General features: G+C 41.3%; 1 protein-coding gene and 1 pseudogene across 2 annotated transcripts; both read right to left on the bottom strand.

Annotated features, from left to right (window-relative positions):
• Positions 1-1,820: 1,820 nt before the first annotated feature.
• Positions 1,821-10,939, bottom strand: shox (shox homeobox). 2 transcript variants are annotated; one of them, XM_089003228.1, is made up of 6 exons: positions 10,515-10,939; positions 9,371-9,582; positions 6,551-6,608; positions 6,306-6,415; positions 2,451-2,663; positions 1,821-2,058 (listed from the first exon to the last, which is right to left on the bottom strand). In XM_089003228.1, exons 1-6 carry the CDS (start codon positions 10,756-10,758, stop codon positions 1,969-1,971), a joined length of 927 nt encoding a protein of 308 aa, XP_088859354.1. In that variant the 5' UTR covers positions 10,759-10,939; the 3' UTR covers positions 1,821-1,968. The 2 variants fall into 2 exon arrangements, with proteins under 2 accessions (XP_088859354.1, XP_088859355.1); XM_089003229.1 differs by having other exon boundaries at positions 1,917-2,663; positions 6,306-6,394.
• Positions 10,940-21,475: 10,536 nt separating this feature from the next.
• Positions 21,476-22,763, bottom strand: LOC148894670 (uncharacterized; annotated as a pseudogene).
• Between the last annotated feature and the right edge of the window lie 760 nt (positions 22,764-23,523).

Here is a 23,523-nt window from a genome sequence, read left to right as displayed (position 1 = left end):
TCATTAATTTATATTTGAAATAGATAGAATTGAAATTGATACATAAATGAACAACTAAAAAAAATATTTCCATTTAATCGACCAAATACATGTAGTCAAAACATTGTCCGTATCAAGTATTGTAACACTGGGGTACAAATATTTATAACTTTATTGATAGTTTACTCGTACAAGATGTACATTCATATTTTGTGACTCAAAAAGGGAATGGGGCAAAACAAACAAACAATCAAACAAACATGATTCATGTTTAAGCATGCTGGCAAATAAAATAAAAATCATTGTCACGGATACAACAAAATTCCGCTTTTAAAATTCAACCATCCCTGAAGTTTGTAAACTTGGACACGCAACATGAATTTCCTTTTTTTGGGGGGACTGGGGAGGGTGGGGCTGTGTTTTTTTTTTTTCTTCCTCTCAGGACTATGCACCACAGCTATGCCCTGATTCTTTAAAGAAAAAAAAACAAGTATATTTCAAAAATATTAATGCAAAATAAAAGCAAGGTAAAAATAAAAAGTTTTAGTTCTCTCTTTCATTTTTCATAGACTTTCGGACAAGAATAATAAATAAAACACGCACATGTTTAATTTAAGATGAAAACATGAACAATTGTAATGAGGGTTGAAAAGAAAATGGGCGTTCCGACACAGCTCTGACAGCAGTTTGGAAAGCAAGAGTCATAATTCCAAATATTTTGGCAAATTAATGATGAAGCTCACACAAACACACACAACATGCAAAGTAAAGCTAATTGTTTTGTAAACAACCACTTGGTTCAGATTTCACGGTTGAGTTTTGAGAGTTGTCATGAATGTCATTTCAGCTGAACACGCTGGAGTTCACGCAAAATATGGCACCGTGTCATTCTCCAATGCGACAAAATGTACACGCCGCCTCAAAAAAGAAACAGACAGCAAGTTGAAACTCCCAACAGTGCATTAAAAAAAATAACATCATCGCCTCTCTTTATCAACGAACTGCTCGCCATTGGACATGTTTTTTGCTATTTACAGTATTGCACTTTAACTGCACACCATTGCATTTCAGTTTCACTGATACCTTCATATTTTTTTAGAATTACAAAATAAAAAGGAAATTCGAATCATAGTGCTGAACAAATTTATTTGACCGCCAGAAGGGACACATTTCTGAGCAGAATTCATGTTTTATCACAATATTTGAAGAGGAAGACTTGGTTAAATGAATTGTACCTAAATTCAAAGCCGAAAATGTTCAGTTTTTCTTCTTAATATGTAATCATGTGTTTTACCTTTTTTCTTCAACTTTGATATCATTGAGTTAAAAATATCCATTTTGGCTGAACAATTTCCTCATACTGATTTTAACAACATTGGGGCAGCTATAGTATAACCTTGAACTAGGTGGTGGTCGAATACATTTGTTAGGCACTGTACAATATGATTATACCCTTGATCTTTGATTTTTTTTCTTTTTTTTTGTGGATCACATATGACTCATACCAAATCCGCCACCCTACCCCTGTTTTTTGTATTTAATTTAATAAAGTAGCATCTTCCTTGTAGTGCCATTTGTAAACACCCACAACATACGAGACCTGAAGTGCAAAGGCAATTTTCACTTCTTCACCCAGGATATAAAGAAACAAAAACCCGAGGAGGAAGCAGGAGGAAGTCCGGAAAAATAAACAAAACAAAATGAAATAAATGGTTGAAGTTGTTGCTATTGTTATATCACAAGTCCATTAGAAGAAGATAAGAGAGGCCTCGGCCTTTGGGGGGCAAGATTGTACGTGAAAGTAATGGTGAGCTTTGTAGGAAGGCCTCCATGCACGGACACAGTGGTTGCACATACATTTGTTAACGGCAGAGAAGAGGTCAGGATGGGTGGGGTGTGGAGATGTGCCCCGAGTTCGCCCCCCTCCCCTCCATAAACCGTCGCCTGCCACTGTAATTGACACTAAAGTCCTCAGTGTGTGCCGGACTCTCAGACAGACATCCACATGTGTTTGTACGGTCCCTGGGATGTGATCTGTGCCTGGAGTGGACTGAGCCACTGGCCCCGCAGAAGTCCTGCCTGTTGGGCGAAAAGTAAAAGGTGACTTCATTGGTATTACATGACCGCTACGTTGGAAAAGTGGTTTGTTTTGGCAGCTGGTCTTTTGTGACAATTTTCTCTCTCCCCCTCCTCTCCTTTTTTCAAAAAAATCTTCCTCCAACTGTTCCTTCCCCCCCACTCAGAAAACATAAACGTTCTCCGACGCGTCTACTTTCTTGCTCGGTGTTTGTGTTAAGTTTTAGCTGCAAGTTTCACGGCCCTTTCACAGGCGCAGTCTTGTGTGAGAGGCCATTAGGGGCCATCAGGCCAGCAGGGCAGGATTGTGGGGGGTTGTGTGGCAGGGTGGGTTAAAGGTGAGGAGGGGCAGCCCCCTGGGGTCAGAGTCCCAGCGCCTCGGCGTGTTTCCTTGCCTTGAGTCGCAGGTCGGCGATGCTGGAGTTCTTGCTGTTGCTTTTGGCGGCGGCTGCCACTGCCGCCGCTGCCGAGGCCGAATCGGCCAGCGAGGCGATTGGTAGTCCAAAGGGAGGGGGCGGGAACATCAAGTAGGGGGCGTGGGCGGCCAGGTGCGGGTGCAGGTGGGGGTGAGAATGGGCGACGCCGTCCAGTTGAAGTTGCGCTTGAACCTGCGAGGGAAAAATAAATAAATAAATAAATAAATGGAGCAACTTATAACCAGGGCTGCTTTGTTACAGTGTCTAAATCAGGAGGGATGTGTTTCAACAAATCGAAGGATGTAGGTGTGCAACTTTGAAGTTCTTCAAAGATTTGCCAAAAACTATTCGGAGGCTCTGAGGGGCTGGAGCCTTTTCCGTTGCTGGTCCCACTCTATGGAATAACCTGCCACTGAACATTCGGCAAGTCTTCTCACTGCCCATCTTTAAAACCCACCTCAAAACTCACTTGTACTTCTTGGCATTTGACTCAGCATGATTCCAACTTGATCTTGGTTTCACTCCCTGGGGCTTTCAACTCACTTTGTGACTTGCTTTATTTCCTGTACATGATAACTGTCCATGTTTAAGCGCTTTTTGCAGCTTCAGCTGTTGTTAAAGCGCTCTATAAATCAATGTTTTGTATTGTATTATATTCTTTAACTTATTAAACATACCAAACCACTATAGATGTTTGCAGTCAAAAAGAAAAAAGAAAAACTGTATTGGAATATTTTCACATGGTGTGTATTATAATGAATCCCATCCTGCAATGCTGAAACCAGTGTGTGGGGAGGGGGGTTAGTGTATGTAAAACTATGTGCAATACAACCAATTGTCCAAACAATTGTCATTGTCATCAACGAGCATACGTTTCACACTGTGATGCAATTATCTCTGTCTCTCTCTCTATCGCACTTTCTCTCTCTCTCATTCGGTCCGTTATGGATCATGTAAACTATGACATCTGGCTGTGCTGATTTTGTATTCAATTCAGTCTATAAACATGTTTTGCATTAAAAAGATGCGAACATATTTTGAGTTATAAATATTTATCCAGACATATTTCTGAGTCCAAGGCAGGGCAGGAGGATTAAAAGAAAGAATTAATAAATAAAAGACATAAGGATCGTGGCATATCCAATTTCATATTCTGGGCAATTATGTCCAAATAGAAGGAGGTGAAAATTAAGCATGCTGACTTCAGAGGAAGACACTGCCGCCTATTTTATGTGTTTCAAACAGCACATGATTAAGTGGTGAAACTATTTTGTGCTTTCAACACAAACAGGAGCCTTAACTTGACATATTTGTTTTATTTTTTAGCATAAAATACAGATAGTGAAAGTAAAAATGGCAGTTAGACACTGTTTGCAGTTAGAGTTGCTTGGCAAACAAATATTGTGACGAACTGATTAAAAACTACATTGAGTCATTTTCTTGTGGGGAGGTGACACCATCTAAACAAAAAACAGGTGGTCCTACTGTCTCATGCACACAAAAAAACATGGTGAGTGAAAAAAATATATATATATTATATATTATATATATGTGTGTGTGTTCATGTGTGTGTGTGTGCGTGTGTGTGTTTGTGCGTGTGTGTGTGTGTGTGTGTGTGTGTGTGTGTGTGTGTGTGTGCGTGTGCGTGTGTGTGTGTGCGTGTGTATGCGTGTGCATGTGTGTATGTGTGTGTGTGTGTGTGTGTGTGTGTGTGTGTGTGTGTGTGTGTGTGTGTGTGTGTGTGTGTGCGTGTGTGTGTGTGCGTGTGTGTGTGTGTGTGTGTGTGTGCGTGCGTGTTTGTGTGTGTGTGTATGTGTGGATGCGTGCACGCACTTATGCATGTGTGTATCGTTCTTATTTTATTTTGTTTGTAACAACAAAGTGCTATTTTTCCTGACTAAAAGCATTTTTCTTGGAATTTGAAACAGATGAATGCCATTTGATTTTTTTCAATGGGTATGAGTCACTTGAATCACCAGCTTGGTTAACTAATTAAAACTGTAAATCAACTTACAAAAGTAAGTTATTACACTCAAAATGAAAATGCTTAAATTTTGGTTGTGCACATCATTAAAATGTGGTAAACTAACACATTTTCCCCTTTTCTCAGAAATAATCACGTGATAAGTTAAACGTATTTAAAGCATTTACAATTGTTTTATTCTCATCTCATCTCATTTTCCGTACCGCTTATTCCTCATTAGGGTCGCGGGGGTTGCTGGAGCCTAGCTCAGTTGTCTTCGGGCACGAGGCAGGGGACACCCTGAATTGGTTGCCAGCCAATCGCAGGGCACACAAAGACATACAACAGTCACTCTCACACTCACACCTATGGACAATTTGGAGTGGTCACTCTGCCTGCCATGCATGTTTTTGGAGTGTGGGAGGAAACCGGAGGACCTGGAGAAAACCCACGCGGGTCCGGGGAGAACATGCAAACTCCACACAGGGAGGCCGGACCGGGACGCGAACCGGCGACCTCTGCACTGTGAAGCCGGTGTGCTAACCACTCGACTACCGGGCCGCCCAACTGTTTTATTCAACATACTTTATTGCGAATCATATCACTCTGTTTTGATATATCTCGATAAAAAGTGCTAGGAGAGTGTTTGACATCAACTCGACCTTCTGTGGATTTGCACTTTGTAGGTTAAACTTACAAAGTACAAATATATGGCTTGGAGGGTGTTGACCTGTGTATATATTTTTTTTCCTTGTATGCATTCTATACACTCCAGCTTTGACTCGGTTTGGCGAGAATCTCTCAGCAGGCAGGCCTCATGCTCCTTCTGCCAGCTCAACCTCGATAAGCTTCATTTCGTTTTTCACCCCCTCCCCTGCTTTCATCGTCTCTTTCATGTTCTCACGCCTGCCGCCCCATTGGCCTAATTAGGCCGCTGCAGTCACAACATCAGCGGGCGAGAGGGCTTCGATAAGGCGAGAGAGAGAGAGAGAGAGAGAGAGAGAGAGAGAGAGAGAGAGAGAGAGAGAGAGAGAGAGAGAGAGAGAGAGAGAGAGAGAAGAGAGAGAAAGATATATATATATATATATATATATATATATATATATATATATATATATATATATATATATATATATATATATATATATATATATATATATATATATATATACATATATATCCCTGAATAATTAGTAAAAAATCCTGCCAACCGATCAAAGTCAAGCACAGCTTGTTAATGGTTTTGTTTTGTTTTCAAAATTGCAACCTTTGAGATTTGAAATTAGAATATTGCATTGCAATGTGAAGGAGAATTTGGCTTATTGTTTAGTTCTATAGGGATGACATGTACCATCCGGCGCAGGTTTCCTACCCCAGCTACTGTATATGGTGCATTTCATGAGAGGCGTCATTACCCTAGAATAGGAGCGGGTTTGGAGGACCTTTGTGTTTTTCGGTCACAGGAACTGCTGACTAATTTTAATTCAAAGTACATATATAAATTTATCCTTACCACAGTCAAGGGCATATGAACTTTCGGGCATTCTGTGTAGCGCAGATCATATCTGACTGGATGGATACTCTTGCATTTTATGGGCACTGGTAGTTGATTTCCAAGTTTATAACTCATTTTACCCACTGTCAAATCAACGTTCCCCATTGAAATGGATTGAAATGCCATTAATGCAACCAAGAGCTCCCCCAAAATGCCACAGTACAAGAACTTGTTAATTCGAGGAACGAGACATGCCAGAAACTTAAAGACCCTTATATCATTATATGGCCTTTCCATTTTTTAAACTGGATGGTGTAGCGTCACAAGCCCCTTCCGCACGCAAAAATCACCTTTATAAACAGGTTGTATGTCCTACCTGTTGGAAGGGCATCCGAAGGGCCCCCATGTTTACGTAGGGTGCCACCCTGCAAGCATCCAAGTGACTACCGCTGCCTAAGATGACGCCTGGAGAAAAGGGAAAGATGTCTGTCAGACAGCCAGACAGTTGTTGTTACGTGAGATGAGAACACTTCTTTATATTTTTTGAATTGATCAAACAAAATAAAATAAAAGGCACAATTTAAAAATTTTAAAAACAAGTGTTGAAAATTTAACATTTACCTTTGTGCATCTGGTTTTCTTGTTTTCGACATTTTGCTCTTCTGTTTTGGAACCAAACCTGCGATTGGGAAAAATAATTTCACCAATAGACAAATTACCTAAAATAAAAAGACCCATGCACCACAGTGATGTTTTTTTTTTCTTGTCAGTGGAGAAGAACAAAGCTGTCCATGCAAACATGCACAAAACAATAACATTCATTCATTCATTGAGCGCTTTAACCTCACGAGGGTCGCAGGGTGTGCTGGACCCTATTCCAGCCGACTCCGTGAGGCACACCCTGAATTGGTTGCCAGCAATCCGGAGACAAACAACCATTTGCTCTCAAAGTCACAACTCAGGGCGATTTCGAGTGTTCAATCAGCCTGCCATGCATGTTTTTGGAGAGTGGGAGGAAACTGGAGGACCTGGAGAAAACCCACCCCTGCCTGAGAAGAACATTCAAACTCCAAACAGGGAGACCGACGCAGATTTGAACTCACAACCTCTGCACTGTTACGTCACTGTGCTAACCACTCAATACCAGGCCGCCCTCATTGCATTATATTATTTCACAAATGTAGAATATATAGGTTGTGTGTGTGCGTGTGTGCGTGTGTGTGCGTGTGTGTGAGTATAAATATATATATATATATATATATATATATATATATATATATATATATATATATATATATATATATATATATATATATATATATATATATATATATATATATAGTGTGTGTGTGTGAGTATATATATATATATATATATATATATATATATATATATATATATATATATATATATATATATATATATATATATATATATATATATATATATATATATATACATGTATATATATATTCATATTCCATTCCCTATATTCCATATATATTTATATATTCCATTGCTGCTGTGAAATGTAAATTTCTCCACTGCGAGGCTAATAAAGGCAAATCCAATCCAATATGTATTTATATAGAAAGACAGAAAGAGAGAGAGAGAGAGAGAGAGAGAGAGAGAGAGAGAGAGAGAGAGAGAGAGAGAGAGAGAGAGAGAGAGAGAGAGAGAGAGAGAAAGAAAGAGAGAGAGAGAGAGAGATACTCACACACGCACACATACTTTTTTACACAGAGAGAGAGACAACAACAACTAGCTAGATCAAGAAGCTATTGTAAATAGAAAATTGCATAATGTACTGTACTGTATTGGAAAATAATTTAGAGCTGGGTATTTTGCAAAATTCTTGCCATCTTCTCACGCGAATTTTATGTTACTATTCCAAATCAAGAATCAAGTGGTGGACGCTTGAGAAAATAAAACAGTTAATATGAAAAGCTTTGTGGCATCATTTAAATAAAAATACAAATAAATCTGTATCATAAAGTACAGCATTTCAAACGCTGTGCAGTAATGGTACTATTTTTAAGTGAAGAAAAATTACATTCAGAAGTGAGAATCGAGTTTTTGGCAGTTTTCTGGCAGCTCTTATGTCTGGCTGTGTGCGATTAGTAATCAACATCACCCGAATTTGTCCTCATGAATAATCTGAATTAGCCCCGCCCCCTCGGACCCCCTGCAAAAACGGTCATTATTACGCCGATGAGCAATTAACAACCGGCTCAAAAACGATAATCTGTACAACGGCTTGGTCGATACCTTTTAGTGGGGCGGTCAACCGAAAGTGAAGTGGAAAACAGTTAATTCAATCAGGATTATTATTGTTATTATGATGCATCATCCTTCTGTGTCGAATGCAAATTGCACGGTACGTGCGAGTTACAAGGCTTGAGACAGTTATTCCTTCATTGAGGGGCACTCAATAATACGCGCTAATCTCATTTCCGCTCATTTTTTTCCTTTTATGTTCTCGACAGTGAATAATGACATTTCATTTAGCACGGACCAACATATTCGAGCTAAATAATGGCTGACTCTCATAAATTTCAATTACATCCACGTGCAGATGCTCTCAATGCACGATGAAAAAAACACAAAATGCACCCAAAAAAAGAAAAGCGTTTGGTTTGTCTTAATAGGCAGGGGTAAAAAAATCACCCCCACCAAAAAAAGACGTTTAAAACCTGCACTCTAGCTAGCACTATAAAAGCATTATAAATGCTGAATGGCATAGAAAATACGCAGACTATAATGTCCTGCAAATTGGTAGATTAATTTTTTTGTGTTTTAAATTAAATATAACAAGCAACGGCTTTTTTTGCTACGTGGGTGCAACGTGTACAATACACACGCACGCACGCGCACACACACACACACACACACACACACACACACACACACACACACACACACACACATATATATATATATATATATATATATATATATATATATATATATATATATATATATATATATATATATATATATATATATATATATATATATATATATATATATATATATATATATATATATATATATATATATATATGCCTCTTCGTAAAGTGAATCTCCACATTAGTGAGAATAAATTAAGAATAAAAAGAAACGTGTCTTTAAATGTGCGGTTGCAGTTAAAAGAGTCTTATTTTGCTAAAAAAAAAACACTGAAATCTGCAGGCTATGTAAATATTTTTTTGCATTGTCCTTGCGAAACATGATAACTTTAATTATGTAATGTTTTAGTTTTTCTATTATTCTTTCGCGCTGTGAGCAACATGACTTAAATTAAAATAAAACAAATTCCCAAATTATTTTCGCCGTCATATTGCACGTGATAACGACTGAATGTGTTTCTTTTCCGTTCGCTCTCTATCGATGCGTATATCCCGGTCATCCCCCCATGCAAGTTTGTCATCCAGGTGGTACCTGCACGCGGGCCTCGGAGAGCCCGAGACGCTGGCTCAGCTCCTCTCGCATAAAGGCGTCCGGGTAGTGCGTCTCGTCGAAGAGACGCTCCAGCTCGTTGAGTTGCTCCAGCGTGAAGTTGGTGCGACTCCTTCGCTGCTTCAGTTTGCCCTGCGCGTCTTCGTCCTCTGACTTCACCTCCTCCTTCTTGTCCTTGCTGCACTCGTAGATGCCTGCGCGCACGTCCCAACCACGCATAATCAAAGCAAGGTCGCCAAATGCACCTCCCACGCCATTTGGCGTACCCACTTATTTTTTATTTATTTGTATTTATTTATGTTTGCCAATTTAAGGGTGTGCAAATAACGACAGTTCATAGCTAAACGCGTGGTATATAATTTTCATTAATTCTTTCGTTTAGACAGCACCTATTTTTTACACATTTATTTGAGCATTTAGAAATTACCGTTTAAAAGTCTTAAAGCAGGAATGGTGATTTTGACAGCGGTTTTCGAAATGTCAATTTGTCAATCTTCACCCTGGATTTTTTTAAGATACGGTGTGCATTGAATGCAACGCTCTGCGGGCCAAAGAGAGAACATAAATTCAGCATGGGTAAAGTATTGTTCCTTTATGTTGATTGATCCCACGTGCTGTGCAATTCACTGTACTTCAGTTTATAATAAAGAAAATCTCCACTACTAATAACAAAAGCAACCACGATTGAGGTTAATATGTATGTATAATAATATAAAACAAAACGAATAAACAAAAAATACAACCATACACTGCACTTCATAGTATAGTCATGTATCCATTTAACAATAATAAAATGTTATATTTGCAGCTATGTTTGAACGTAATATCATTCCACCTTTTATTTATAAAAATACAGTAACAGAATCCAATACATAATTTGGCCGTTTTAATATGTTTCCGACAGACATTCAATCAACTGTGTAGGGGGAAATCTTCGCGATGTTAGGATGCGTGAATATAAATAAAATAACAGATTTTGCGTTGAAAATATTTTTTCGTCGCACATAAAAATGACTTATTAGTTATTATTTGAATATTTTGTAGCGTCAAGGCGTTTTAATTGTCATTCGAAGAGAGCATCAATTGTTGTCTCATTTTTGGAGGGGTGCTCGAGCGAAACGGTTACCTTCGGTGGGCCGCGTGACATGGAAGTCCTTGAGCTTGTCCTTGTCCAGCTCCGCATGTTCCTTGTAGGCGTGCAACGGACAGTGGGTGCTCTCGCTGAAGTCGTGTTCGGCCGGGCTGCCCAACTCCCTCGGCCGGGCCAACCCGGACGTTTCCAAAACCTCCCGGTACGTGATGGCCTCCTTGCTGCTCTCTTTGCTTTTCGCCTCGAACGACTTGGACACGAACGCCGTCAGTTCTTCCATGACTCTCCCTTCCTTCTTAAAAAAAGCCGCCCCCGGCCTCGATCCTTTTCCTCCTCCCGGGGGTCGGGGGAAAAAAGAAAAATAAAAGAGTCCAAAAATAAAAATCCACGCCGTGTGAGAGCTCCGTACTGCCTTGCGGTGAGTGCAACGAGAGAGTGAGAGTGAAAGGAGTGGAGGTGAGATCACTCCTGCTGCTGTGAGTGTGTTTTGGAGAGCCAAGTATTTATACCAGCTCAAGACCCCCACCCCCTTTCATACACACACACACTCCCTGCGTCTGGCGCAATTAAAGGCCTTATCTCCACTCCACGCACAATTCGATTTTCAGCAATGCACCGCCGCCCCCCCCTTTCTCTCTCCTTCTCTTGATTTTGTATTTCTTTATTTCCCTTTTTAACTCCACTAATCAATGGTGAGCTGATGGAGGCGCTTAAATGAATTAAAGTAGGGGGTGGGGGCGGAATCATAAAAAATGCCCACCATGGCTGTATTCATGATTAATTCCTCTCCAAAATACGCAAGTAAGCGAATTATTACCCATTTAGTTTTATATATATATATATATATATATATATATATATATATATATATATATATATATATATATATATATATATATATATATATATATATATATATATATATATATATATATATGTGTGTGTGTGTGTGTGTGTGTGTGTGTGTGTGTGTGTGTGTGTGTGTGTGTGTAGTTGCATGTACTGCATATGATGTATATATTTAATTGTTTTAGTATATTATATAATTGTTAAATAATACTACATACGTCTTCAAAATATTTAAAGCGAGGAAAATCTAGATTGCATTTAATATCGGTGTTCTGTAATCCTTTGTGGTGGACGAGAGAGAGAGAGAGAGAGAGAGAGAGAGAGAGAGAGAGAGAGAGAGAGAGAGAGAGAGAGAGAGAGAGAGAGAGAGAGAGAGAGAGAGAGAGAGAGAGAGAGAGAGAGAGATCAATACATAAATCAGCCGTGTATTGTATTCATTCTGGTGTGGTGTCCCAGGTGGAGAGCGATATAAATGTGGCTTCGACGTACCCTCGTAATACGTGACTTTTTTAACTGGGCTTCCATCAGGATCGGGCAGCGAAGGATTACAATAAAGGCCGGGAAAGGCGCGCGCTCCCCGGGGAAGGCGGCCCGCCAGCTCCGCGAATGCAGACGACATCTCGCCGCGTCTCATCGGCTGCGCTCTAACGACGTGCTTGGATGTCTCTCCATTTATCAGACATAGTGAACACACGCGCGCGAGCACGTATACACACAGCGACGCCTGTTTTCACCTGTTAATAAACGCTCTAAACAATGCGCACCAGCTTGTCGGCGCGACGATAGTTAAATCACACCAAAAAGCATCATTAAAAGAAGGTGGTGATTATGTTGTCGTCTATTTATTTATCTTTTCATGAAAACCATGCATGTAACTAAAATATAATACTCTTGCAGGTGACTATAGCCTTCCGCCCATGGAGTGACTAAACTGTTCTTGAAATAAATGTTTTTTCTCATGTTGAAGTATAATAATGAAATGTTGTTTTCCAGGTGCTGTATGTGTGCTCCAATCAGAAGCTTGCATCGATAGGAGCATGCTGCATTGTAGTTTAAAAAAACTCTTAAAGGAGCCTCCGAATAAACTATACTCCTCTGCAGGCAAAACATCAATCTACCTGCTCCCAAATTAAGATTTTTATCATGATTATTCTTCCTATTATTAATGCATAAATTAGGATTATAAAAAGGGATTATTCTTCCCCCAGCCATTAATTCGATAAACAGTAACTCAAATATAACTGTATCGTGCCTATTTGCAATCTTTGATGATGTTACTCTATAGCATGTTCTACCGGAGACAAATTCCTTGTGTGTTCTACATACTTGGCAATAAAGATGATTCTGATTCTGATTTTAATCTGAAATCATACTTCAGTCATCCTAGACAACCATAATATCACGAGTATACAGTATTTTTGTTTTCATTTAACTTGAATATACCTTTATAGAGAAATTGATAGTGAATGCCAACATCAAGAATTATAAACCGATATCCAATAAATTGCAGCATTGTAATATTCACTGTGGCCATTCATGAAGCTATTTGTAATATAAAATCACTTGGCAAATAAAAACAACAATTAGTCCCAGTGGTGAGGTGACATGAATATATCTCCTCATCCTTCCATTTACTCTCATTAGAGGAGCTGAGGAATTCCTCCTCCTACCTGTTTTCAAATGTTTCTTTACACACTCCAAGTGTCAGCATTCTTATATGTGGCTATCCTCAATGTGTGTATGTGTGTGTGAGGGGGGGAGGGTGAAAGACAGACATTAACACAGTGGTGGATTACATTGCAGATGTGAATTTGCATGGTTCTGAAGAATATTTAAAACGTGTATAATTCGGTTCAAATAACAAATTCTCTCAACGCGCTCTACCAAAAAAAGTAATGGTAATTATAAACCTTAAACAATTGATACTTTGGCTAACAGTCCTGCTCTGCTATAGAACAATAGCTTTTACTAGAGTTGAGTGGGGGACATTATTTGGCCCTTTCTCTTGCTGTTCGATTCTTCAAACACGAAATAGTGCTTATATGGCATGATGAAACACAAAGTGGCATTGCATTGAAAAATCACATTTAGGCTGGCATGAAGACTCAAAAGACCGAAAAAAAATCACTTAATTTTCTGCAAAATAGAGCAGGGTGAAAATGATGAACTGTGATACAGCAAGCGAGCACTCTTAAAAAAAAAACAGTGAGAGTGTGGATGCACGTTGCTCCGGCTGATATCACAGCATATCGAGCAGATTATTAGCATGTATCGTGAACGACATTAGCATGAAACTGTTGGAGGTACTTTAAATCCCCCGTGTTGACACTGTCTCTAATCCACCAACCGTGTGTCAACATTTAAAATGATTCCAAATGTGTTGGAATGTCGCGAAGTGGACCAAAAATGGTTTTCATATGTGAAATGGGTCGCTAACATTTTGAGCATGTCAACATAATTACTTGTGCAGGGGTGCAAAGATCTTTACCTAGCTGTAGTTGACAATATGTTTCTGCGGTTGTTGTTATGTTTCAGCTTTACACACAAGGATGTTTGCCTTCAAATGGTACTCATCTTCCTCATTTACACATTTACACACCTCATTACACACCTATGTACAGCATGGATTGTGAACTATTGCCAGTCTTCAATACATTTCCCAAGTTGGTGACATTTTTTATCTTTTTCCGCTATCATTAATAGTAGTCAGTGAAGAGTCCTCGGGCTGGTTTGCAGCCATGTAGTGCTACACTTATTCCTTTCAGTTTTTTTCTTTTCTTCTTTTTTTTATCATTGAAGGTGCAGAGCGTGTTGAAAAGCCTCCCCTGCCGTTGAAACAAAGCTTCCTGCACCACAAAAGACAAAAAAAAAATGTAACCAGCTCAAACGTTATGAGAATGTGCCCATGTCAGTTTGTCGTTTATACTCTGTAGCCACGGGGCACTGCCATGTTGGAGAGAGGAAGGGAGTGGGGTGAGCATGCAATTGACATTGTCTCCTAAAATGCGCCTGGATATGCAAAGAAAATTCAGCAATCCACGTTGCATTCAAAGTCAAACACACCCTTGCTGTGTGCCTCTTTCTCGTCGAATGACTTAGGTAACCCCATTAATTAGCCAGTATCTTTTACTTTTAAGTTCAGTATAGAAGTTCATAATCTGGTTAGTGGGCCATAGACTGCACACAATCATTGGATTAGGTCCATCATTCTATATAAATTCTAAATAAATAAATTAAAGGGGAAAACAAAAACATTTAAGATTTTAATGCTCTTCAACCATTTTTTCTGCTATTTTGCGCGGATCTCTGAGGATGCTAGAATGGCTGTTGATCGGCCCACGGCGTGGCGAAAATGTCCGCTGGGGGAAAAAAGCAACAATTGCTACAAATCAATAGTGTGCAAATAATTCATGGCTGATCACATGGTGTTTTAGCTCCTGATTTGCAGTAGAAATCCCTGTTTTGTTTGGTTCCCAGAGGGCATCATGAAAGAGATCCGGGGTACGGGGGCATTGAGGGGGGATAAATAATAATAGGAGGACATTGATCATTTTTGGGGAGGGTTGTGTCGAGACAGCTGAACCAAGATACATGTGTGTGTCTGTATACATTATTCAGACTGGCCTGTGTGCGTTTCCTTACATCAGATTGGCATCAGCGCACCCTCGGGAGTCTCGGAGATGACCCTGAATGTAGAACAAACGTCGGTTTGAGCAGTCGGTCACAGCTTGTAATTAATTTAGCCAACACCAACATGGATCTGGTTCCCTCCTGGCAGGAGGAAGCCAACCCGCAGACGTGTTAACAACGTCTTCAGAGAGCAATGAGGCCCATTTGCAGTAAGTGTCTTGCTTTGTGTGTCGGGCCATAAGGAGGGAGTCCCTCTGGTCTTGGCCAGCAGAGGCTTTTTAATGGAGTGAAGCTACACTATCTCAATCGCACTATTACAAGATGGTCCACTGAGAGAGTTCATAGAAGAGACTCCCGCGCGCTGCGTGCTTGACACGACATGATTTGAAAGAACAGAATCACACAAAGACCAAGTGAGGGGTGCAAGGAATACAAAAAGAAAAGAAAAGGACAATGTGACAATCACAAAAGGCGCCACTGGAAGGCAGCACAGTGGGAAGTCGGGAGGTCTCTTGTATCCTGGCGAGATGATTCTGGGATCAGATTTAAACTCAGGGCTCCCTTCAAATGCGTCACTGTTGTCATCCTTCATGTTTTCAACACCCCATTAAGGAATAAATATCTACATTCAGCCCATTGCAGCTAGAAATGTAGCAAATATTTATGGCAATAGATGAGCAATCTTACTTAAGCCCAAAAGTGTTTTTTTCAAAAGCACATATTTTGGATTAGTAAATTGTCTTCAGTAAACAAAAAAATAATTGATCCACATATTTTTTCTTATATTAATTATATGCATTTCTTAAAATAAAATAAAATAAAATAAAATAAAATAAAATAAAATAAAATAAAATAAAATAAAATAAAAATGACATTGTCCTTGCTGGCTGCAAGTTGTAATTGACAGTCCCAGTCAAAAAATATAAGAACGGTATTCACACAGCCGTACCACAGAAACGTGTCAAATGATGCAAACACATTTACAGAGACCTTTCTGATCTTTTAATTACATCAGCCCTCTCATCCCTCACTCATTTGGTCACGTGGCACGCATACGTAATCAGCAGGTATTATTCATCGGTTCTTGGTACAAAAATGCTAACACGAAAAAGCCTGCAGCCATGTTCCTAGTATCCAAGATCCCAGAAAAAAAATAACTGATTGACTAATGGCATAAATGCCATTAATTAGCAGCAGCAGTAGTTGGCCAAACCATCCTTTTTGCTTGCCGGTAATAAGAAATCAATTAGCAAATGAATTGGTCTTTAAGTGAAGAGCTCATCTTGGCCGGGGCATTTTTTTTAATGATTTTTCTTTCTTTTCTAATGACTGTGATGGCGGCTAATTGCGTGTGTCATCTGGCGCTGGAAGCTTTCAGCATGCCTAATGAAGCGTCATTAGATCATCACTGGCACTCTTGGAAGATTCTCAGGGAAAAACCTGCTTGCCAATTATTTTTAATTGCCACATAGAGCACAAACAAGCGAGCGCCCGCCGCACCTTGCCGGCCCGACGTGCAGCATCTTCCCAACGACTTCATTTAGAAGCGATTAGGGCACCGAGGCTGGGCTGGGCTCATTTTTAAAGAGTCCATCAGCTCAAATGGCAAAGCTCGTTGTCTTCGTGCTTCCTTGTCTGGCTTTGATGCAGACAGCGACGGAACATAGTGGACGTGTCTCTTTTCAGCCCACGGGCAAGCCTCGGATTGGCTTATCTGCACGTGAAGCCTGAGACCATACACTGCAAGCAACATCACACCTATCATGTAATGTTGTTATCCATGGGAAAAAAAACAAATGTATGTCCAATTAGTGTTTTTCCGCTTTCTTTACGACAGAAAATAGCAGCTGACATTGAAATCCATTACTGTCTTATCACTTTAAAAAAGTGGGCATTAATGTTTCTGTATTCACAACATACTAAGTCCTCCATTTTTAAATGCATTTGTCTCCTAATGAAAGTTCCATTAAGTTCCATTATGAAGAAGAGCAAGGGAGGAGAGGGCATAAATGTTTTGCAAAAATGATAGGATCGCTTAGGAATCTCCTCATTTCACGGAGACATCTACTTAAGATGACATCATGCCAAATACTAAATGTATGTGTTTAATTTGGCATTGAAGACAACTTAAGAGGTTTCAAAAAACTGCATTTGTAATTGCAATAACTTTTTTGTCGAAATGCCCCAAAACAATTTAAACTATCTTTGGGGTGATGTTTTTCCTCCTGTTTATGTATTCCAGTTGAACTCATAAAAATGCACTTAAGCTTTAAACAATGGCCTGTTTAGGGATCATTATGTTCTTAGGTTGACTTGGGTCTGTTCAGTGAGAGAAACAAATGTAAGAGAGCATCCCTTATGAAAATCAACAATGATGAAAAGAACAAAGAGCTTGCTGTTTCTAAACCTCATTGCAGTCGTCTAATATAATTGAGGGTGTTTCACACACAACACGTGTTTCCAATTTGACCCTGGATAACTGTCATTTGATGAAAGGAAAATTGCTTGAAACTGTCAGTCCCGTTCATGTGTTGTGGCATTTTTTGCCTTACTCCCCTTTTAAACGCTGGGTCTTTTCCTTCTCGCCGTTGTGTGTGCATGACAAACAAATATAATACATTTGCCTCAGCCAAGGACTTGAGTTTTGTAAATAGACCAAAAGAAGCTGATTCAATTGTTGTCAGAACAATCACTTGGATAGCGTAAAGTGTTTGTGACCGGCATCAAGACATCTGTCAGCCAATCGTATCTCTTCTTTTTGTCCGGAAAAATGCTCACTTTGAGACAGCAGCCAAGCAAGCTGGTAAAGTGGCACAGGTGGTGGGTCCAAGGCTTCCGATGTGCAGCCATGCCAAACACTTCCTCCCAGGTGCAAGAAGAGGGCCGGAACTTTTGAATTTGATGGCGGCTGCAAGCGGCGCTCCAGATGTCCATCAATATTTAGCAGTCAACAATGCGCAGGGAGGGGCGGCGACACAGCAGCTGACAACAGCTGAACTGTTGACTCTTACTTTAAGTGCTACAATAAAGTGAACCACAAAGCCGTTGCAACACTATCATATTTTGCTTGAGACGGATGCAGGCATTTTCTTTCTATACCTTTCAGTTTTTGTTTTATTTTAACAAACACTGATAGGGATAAGTTTCGCTGGAAAATTGGCACCACAGAGAGAGTATGAAAATCACTGTATTACTTATTTTTTGTTTCGTTGACCTCAGGAAATAATTCGTTCATCTTGATTTTGATTATGATACTCGTGCAGCATGTTCTACCGGAAACAAATTTCTTGTGTGTTCTACATACTTGGAAAAAAAGATGATTCTGATTCTCATTCTGATTGAATCTGTGAGAGAACGGTAACTTTGCTTGGGTGCAGCGGGAATGGCTGCCTTTCCAGCAGCTCATCTTCTTCTTCTTTTCCTATCAGCTCTTCCCTTCAGGGGTCGCCACAGCGAATCAATGTCCTCCATCTATCACGGTTTTGTGCATCCTCTTCTCTCACACCAGCTACCTTCATGTCCTCATGTACCTCTCAGTCTCCTGCCTGGCAGTTCAAGACTCAGCATCCTTCTCCCGATATAGTCACTCTCTCCAAAACCTCTCCAAACCATCTCAGTCTGGCCTCTCTGACTTTTTCTCCAAAGCCTCTAATATGAGTTGTCCCTCTAATGTACTCATTCCTGATCCTATCCAACCTGGTCACTCCCAAAGAAAACCTGAACATCTTCAGCTCTGCTACCTCCAGCTCTGCTTCCTGTCTTTTCTTCAGTGGCACTGTCTTCAGTTCAAACATCATGGCTGGTCTCACCACTGTTTTATACACTTTTCCTTTCATCCTAGCTGAAACCCTTCTATCACACATCACACCTGACATTTTTCTCCAGCCGCTCCAGCCTGCCTGGACACGCTTCTTCACCTCTTTTCCACACTCTCCATTATTCTGGATAGTTGACGAAGTCGTTCGAGGGGGTCGGTGCCGCCACTCTCCTTAGGCGGCTGGCATGCCAACGGGACCCGTCAGCCAGACAGAAGGTGGTCGGTCCGAGTTGGGCGGTAATCTGGACTGGTGCTGTCCAGAATGAGTCCAAATTGTGAGAGCAGCACGGCCGGCGAATGCGGACCCAGTCCGACACAGTAAGTGTGCGTTGCTTCGTCCGGCGCTTCTCGTTGGGCCCTCTGCTGGCTGAGGAAGAGTAGGGCAGGCCGTCTGCTTGGTTGGAGCTTTCTCCACCCTAGATCATCACTGGCACTCTTGGAAGATTCTCAGGGAAAAACCTGCTTGCCAATTATTTTTAATTGCCACATAGAGCACAAACAAGCGAGCGCCCGCCGCACCTTGCCGGCCCGACGTGCAGCATCTTCCCAACGACTTCATTTAGAAGCGATTAGGGCACCGAGGCTGGGCTGGGCTCATTTTTAAAGAGTCCATCAGCTCAAATGGCAAAGCTCGTTGTCTTCGTGCTTCCTTGTCTGGCTTTGATGCAGACAGCGACGGAACATAGTGGACGTGTCTCTTTTCAGCCCACGGGCAAGCCTCGGATTGGCTTATCTGCACGTGAAGCCTGAGACCATACACTGCAAGCAACATCACACCTATCATGTAATGTTGTTATCCATGGGAAAAAAAACAAATGTATGTCCAATTAGTGTTTTTCCGCTTTCTTTACGACAGAAAATAGCAGCTGACATTGAAATCCATTACTGTCTTATCACTTTAAAAAAGTGGGCATTAATGTTTCTGTATTCACAACATACTAAGTCCTCCATTTTTAAATGCATTTGTCTCCTAATGAAAGTTCCATTAAGTTCCATTATGAAGAAGAGCAAGGGAGGAGAGGGCATAAATGTTTTGCAAAAATGATAGGATCGCTTAGGAATCTCCTCATTTCACGGAGACATCTACTTAAGATGACATCATGCCAAATACTAAATGTATGTGTTTAATTTGGCATTGAAGACAACTTAAGAGGTTTCAAAAAACTGCATTTGTAATTGCAATAACTTTTTTGTCGAAATGCCCCAAAACAATTTAAACTATCTTTGGGGTGATGTTTTTCCTCCTGTTTATGTATTCCAGTTGAACTCATAAAAATGCACTTAAGCTTTAAACAATGGCCTGTTTAGGGATCATTATGTTCTTAGGTTGACTTGGGTCTGTTCAGTGAGAGAAACAAATGTAAGAGAGCATCCCTTATGAAAATCAACAATGATGAAAAGAACAAAGAGCTTGCTGTTTCTAAACCTCATTGCAGTCGTCTAATATAATTGAGGGTGTTTCACACACAACACGTGTTTCCAATTTGACCCTGGATAACTGTCATTTGATGAAAGGAAAATTGCTTGAAACTGTCAGTCCCGTTCATGTGTTGTGGCATTTTTTGCCTTACTCCCCTTTTAAACGCTGGGTCTTTTCCTTCTCGCCGTTGTGTGTGCATGACAAACAAATATAATACATTTGCCTCAGCCAAGGACTTGAGTTTTGTAAATAGACCAAAAGAAGCTGATTCAATTGTTGTCAGAACAATCACTTGGATAGCGTAAAGTGTTTGTGACCGGCATCAAGACATCTGTCAGCCAATCGTATCTCTTCTTTTTGTCCGGAAAAATGCTCACTTTGAGACAGCAGCCAAGCAAGCTGGTAAAGTGGCACAGGTGGTGGGTCCAAGGCTTCCGATGTGCAGCCATGCCAAACACTTCCTCCCAGGTGCAAGAAGAGGGCCGGAACTTTTGAATACACCCAAGTACTTAAAATCCTCCACCTTCTTTGTTTGTTCTCCGGGCTTGGGACAGGCACGATAAGACACTGGCTTGTGCCCCCCTGTGGCTACATTTCCAGCAGCTCGTGTATTTTGTTTTTCTACTTTCATTCCTTTCATCCCCTTGCTGCTGTGAAAATTTAAATGTCTCCACTGTGAGACTAATACAGGCAAATCCAATCCAATCCAATCCAATCCAATCCATAACTATTTTGTGAATGGCAACAATTTTGGGGAATTCCTTTTGTCTGGTTTGGGTGAAGTTTTGGATAAGTGGCGAGTTACATATATGAAGTTATATATACAGTAAAGTCTCGTTATATCGATATTCAAGGGAGTCCGAAAAAATATCGATATAACCGGGACTATCGATATATCCGACCCTGTTTGCATGTAATTTTCTCCGTGCGTGCATAGAAATAGTATCGATATAACCGGGACTATCGATATATCCGATATCGATATAACGAGACTTTACTGTATATATATATATATATATATATATAAAATCCTCGTCTCAAATCCTCGTCTCACCCCCCATGGCTGGTGTCAGTCCCCCATTTTACCTCGGGCCAGGAAGCTTGAGGGTTCTGCGCAGTATCCATGCTGTTCCCAGCACTGCGCTTTTCTGGACCGAGATATCCGCCAACAGATGTTCTTCCCGGGATCTGTTGCAATCACTCGTCGAGATTGGGGGTCATTTGCCCTTTATCTATGACCACGATATCTGGCTGGTTGGCCATTACCATCTTGTCAGTCTGTCACAGGATCTTTGCTCGGTCGTTCTCTACTACCTTGGGAGTTGTTTCCCATTTTGAACTTGGGGTATCCAGTCCGTGGCCCGGTAGTCGAGTGGTTAGCACACCGGCTTCACAGTGCAGAGGTCGCTGGTTCGCGTCCTGGTCCGGCCTCCCTTTGTGGAGTTTGCATGTTCTCCCTGGGCCCGCGTGGGTTTTCTCCGGGTCCTCCGGTTTCCTCCCACACTCCAAAAACATGCATGGCAGGCAGATTGGCCGCTCCGAATTGTCCCTAGGTGTAAGTGTGAGAGTGACTGTTGTATGTCTTTGTGTGCCCTGCGATTGGCTGGCAACCAATTCCGGGTGTCCCCCGCCTCGTGCCCGAAGACAGCTGATAGGCTCCAGCACCCCCCGCGACCCTAATGAGGAATAAGCGGTATGGAAAATGGATGCATGGTTTCCAGTCCATACTCCGCACAGATGTTTCGGTAGACTATGCCAGCCACCTGGTTATGGCGCTCCATGTAGGCTTTCCCTGCCAGCATATGTGTTGGATTGTCTCAGGTGCCTCTTTGCACAATCTACACTTTGGGTCTTGCCTGGTGTGGTATTTCCGTGCCTCTGTGGCTCTGGTGTTCAGTGCCTCTGTGCTGTCCTTTAGGCCAGCCCTCTAAAGCCACTGATACGCCTTCTTGAGATCAGCCACTTCACTTATGGTTCGGTGGTACATCCCGTGTAGGGGCTTTTCCTCCCATGATTGTCCCTCTTCCAGCACCTCATCCTCTGTTCCCCATTGTCTGAGACATTCTCAGAGTACATCATCCATTGGAGCCTTCTCTTTGATGTATTCATGGAGCTTGGATGTTTCATCCTGGACAGTGGCTTTCACACTCACTATTCCCCGGCCTTCCTTGCGGCTTGTGTAGAGTCTCAAGGTGCTAGACTTGGGATGTAACCCTCCATGCATGGTGAGGAATTTTCTAGTATTAACATCCGCGGTCTGAATCTCTTCCTTTGGCCACCTTATTATTCCGGCAGGGTATCTGATCACTGGCAGGGCATAGCTGTTTATTGCCCGGTTCTTGCCATTGAGCTGGCTTCTCAGGACTTGCCTCACCCGCTGGAGGTATTTGGTCGTAGCCGCTTTCCCTATTGCTAGTTCGAGGTTGCCATTGAACTGTGGTATACCGAGTTACTTGTAGCTGTTTTCAATGTCTGCTATTTTTCCTTCAGGGAGTGAGACTCCTTCAGTGTGGACTACCTTGCCCCTCTTAGTCACCATCCGACTACATTTCTCCAGCCCGAATGACATCCCGATGTCACTGCTGTAGATCCTGGTTGTGTCGATCAGGGAGTCTATGTCCCTTTCGCTCTTAGCATACAGCTTTATGTCATCCATGTATAGGAGGTGACTGATTGTAGCTCCATTTCTGAGGCGCTATCCATAGCCTGTCTTGGCGATTATTTGGCTGAGGTGGTTCAGTCCGATGCAGAACAGCAGTGGGGAGAGTGCATCACCTTGGTGTATGCCACATTTGATGGACACTTGCGTTAGTGGCTTGCCATTGGCTTCAAGTGTGGTTTTCCACATCCTCATCAAGTTTGCAACGAAGGCTCTGAGGGTCCTATTGACCTTATACATCCAATACAACTCCAAGCATTCAGTGATTCATGTGTGTAGCATCAAGCCATATGCTTTCTTGTCATGAATCCAGGCTGTGCACAGGTTGGTATGGTGTGCACAGGTTTGGCAGTCTTGTGCGACTGTTCTGTCAACCAGCAGCTGATGTTTGGCACCTCTCGTATCTCTACCAATGCCTTTCTGTGCTTTGCTTATGTATTGATTCATGTGTCCACTTATCTTAGCCGCAATGATGCCTGACATGAGAATCCATGTTGTGGAGAGACAGGTTATTGGCCGATAGTTTGAAGGAACTGCACCCTTTAAGGAATCCTTATTGATGAGGATTGTTTGCCCTTCGGTTAGCCATCCTGGGTGAGTCCCATCCATCAGCAACTGGTTCATTTGTGCTGCTAGGCGCTCGTGGAGAGCTGTGAGTTTCTTTAGCCAG

Source organism: Hippocampus bargibanti, linkage group LG08 (assembly GCF_051943395.1).
Source record: "Hippocampus bargibanti isolate YZ-2025 linkage group LG08, ASM5194339v1, whole genome shotgun sequence".
In the NCBI taxonomy this organism is placed as follows: Eukaryota; Metazoa; Chordata; class Actinopteri; order Syngnathiformes; family Syngnathidae; genus Hippocampus; species Hippocampus bargibanti.
Note: the sequence above shows the minus strand (reverse complement) of the source record. Positions and strands in the feature narration are given on the sequence as shown.

Bases quoted from the DNA above. Each gene is read 5' to 3' on its own strand.
- shox (XM_089003228.1), bottom strand. From the start codon at position 10,758: ATGGAAGAACTGACGGCGTTCGTGTCCAAGTCGTTCGAGGCGAAAAGC. The intron at 2,664-6,305 runs GTAGGACATACA...TTTCCCTCGCAG, and splicing joins TTCGGATGCCCTTCCAACAG to GTTCAAGCGCAACTTCAACT. The intron at 2,059-2,450 runs GCAAGGAAACAC...TTCGCCCAACAG, and splicing joins TCGCCGACCTGCGACTCAAG to GCAGGACTTCTGCGGGGCCA.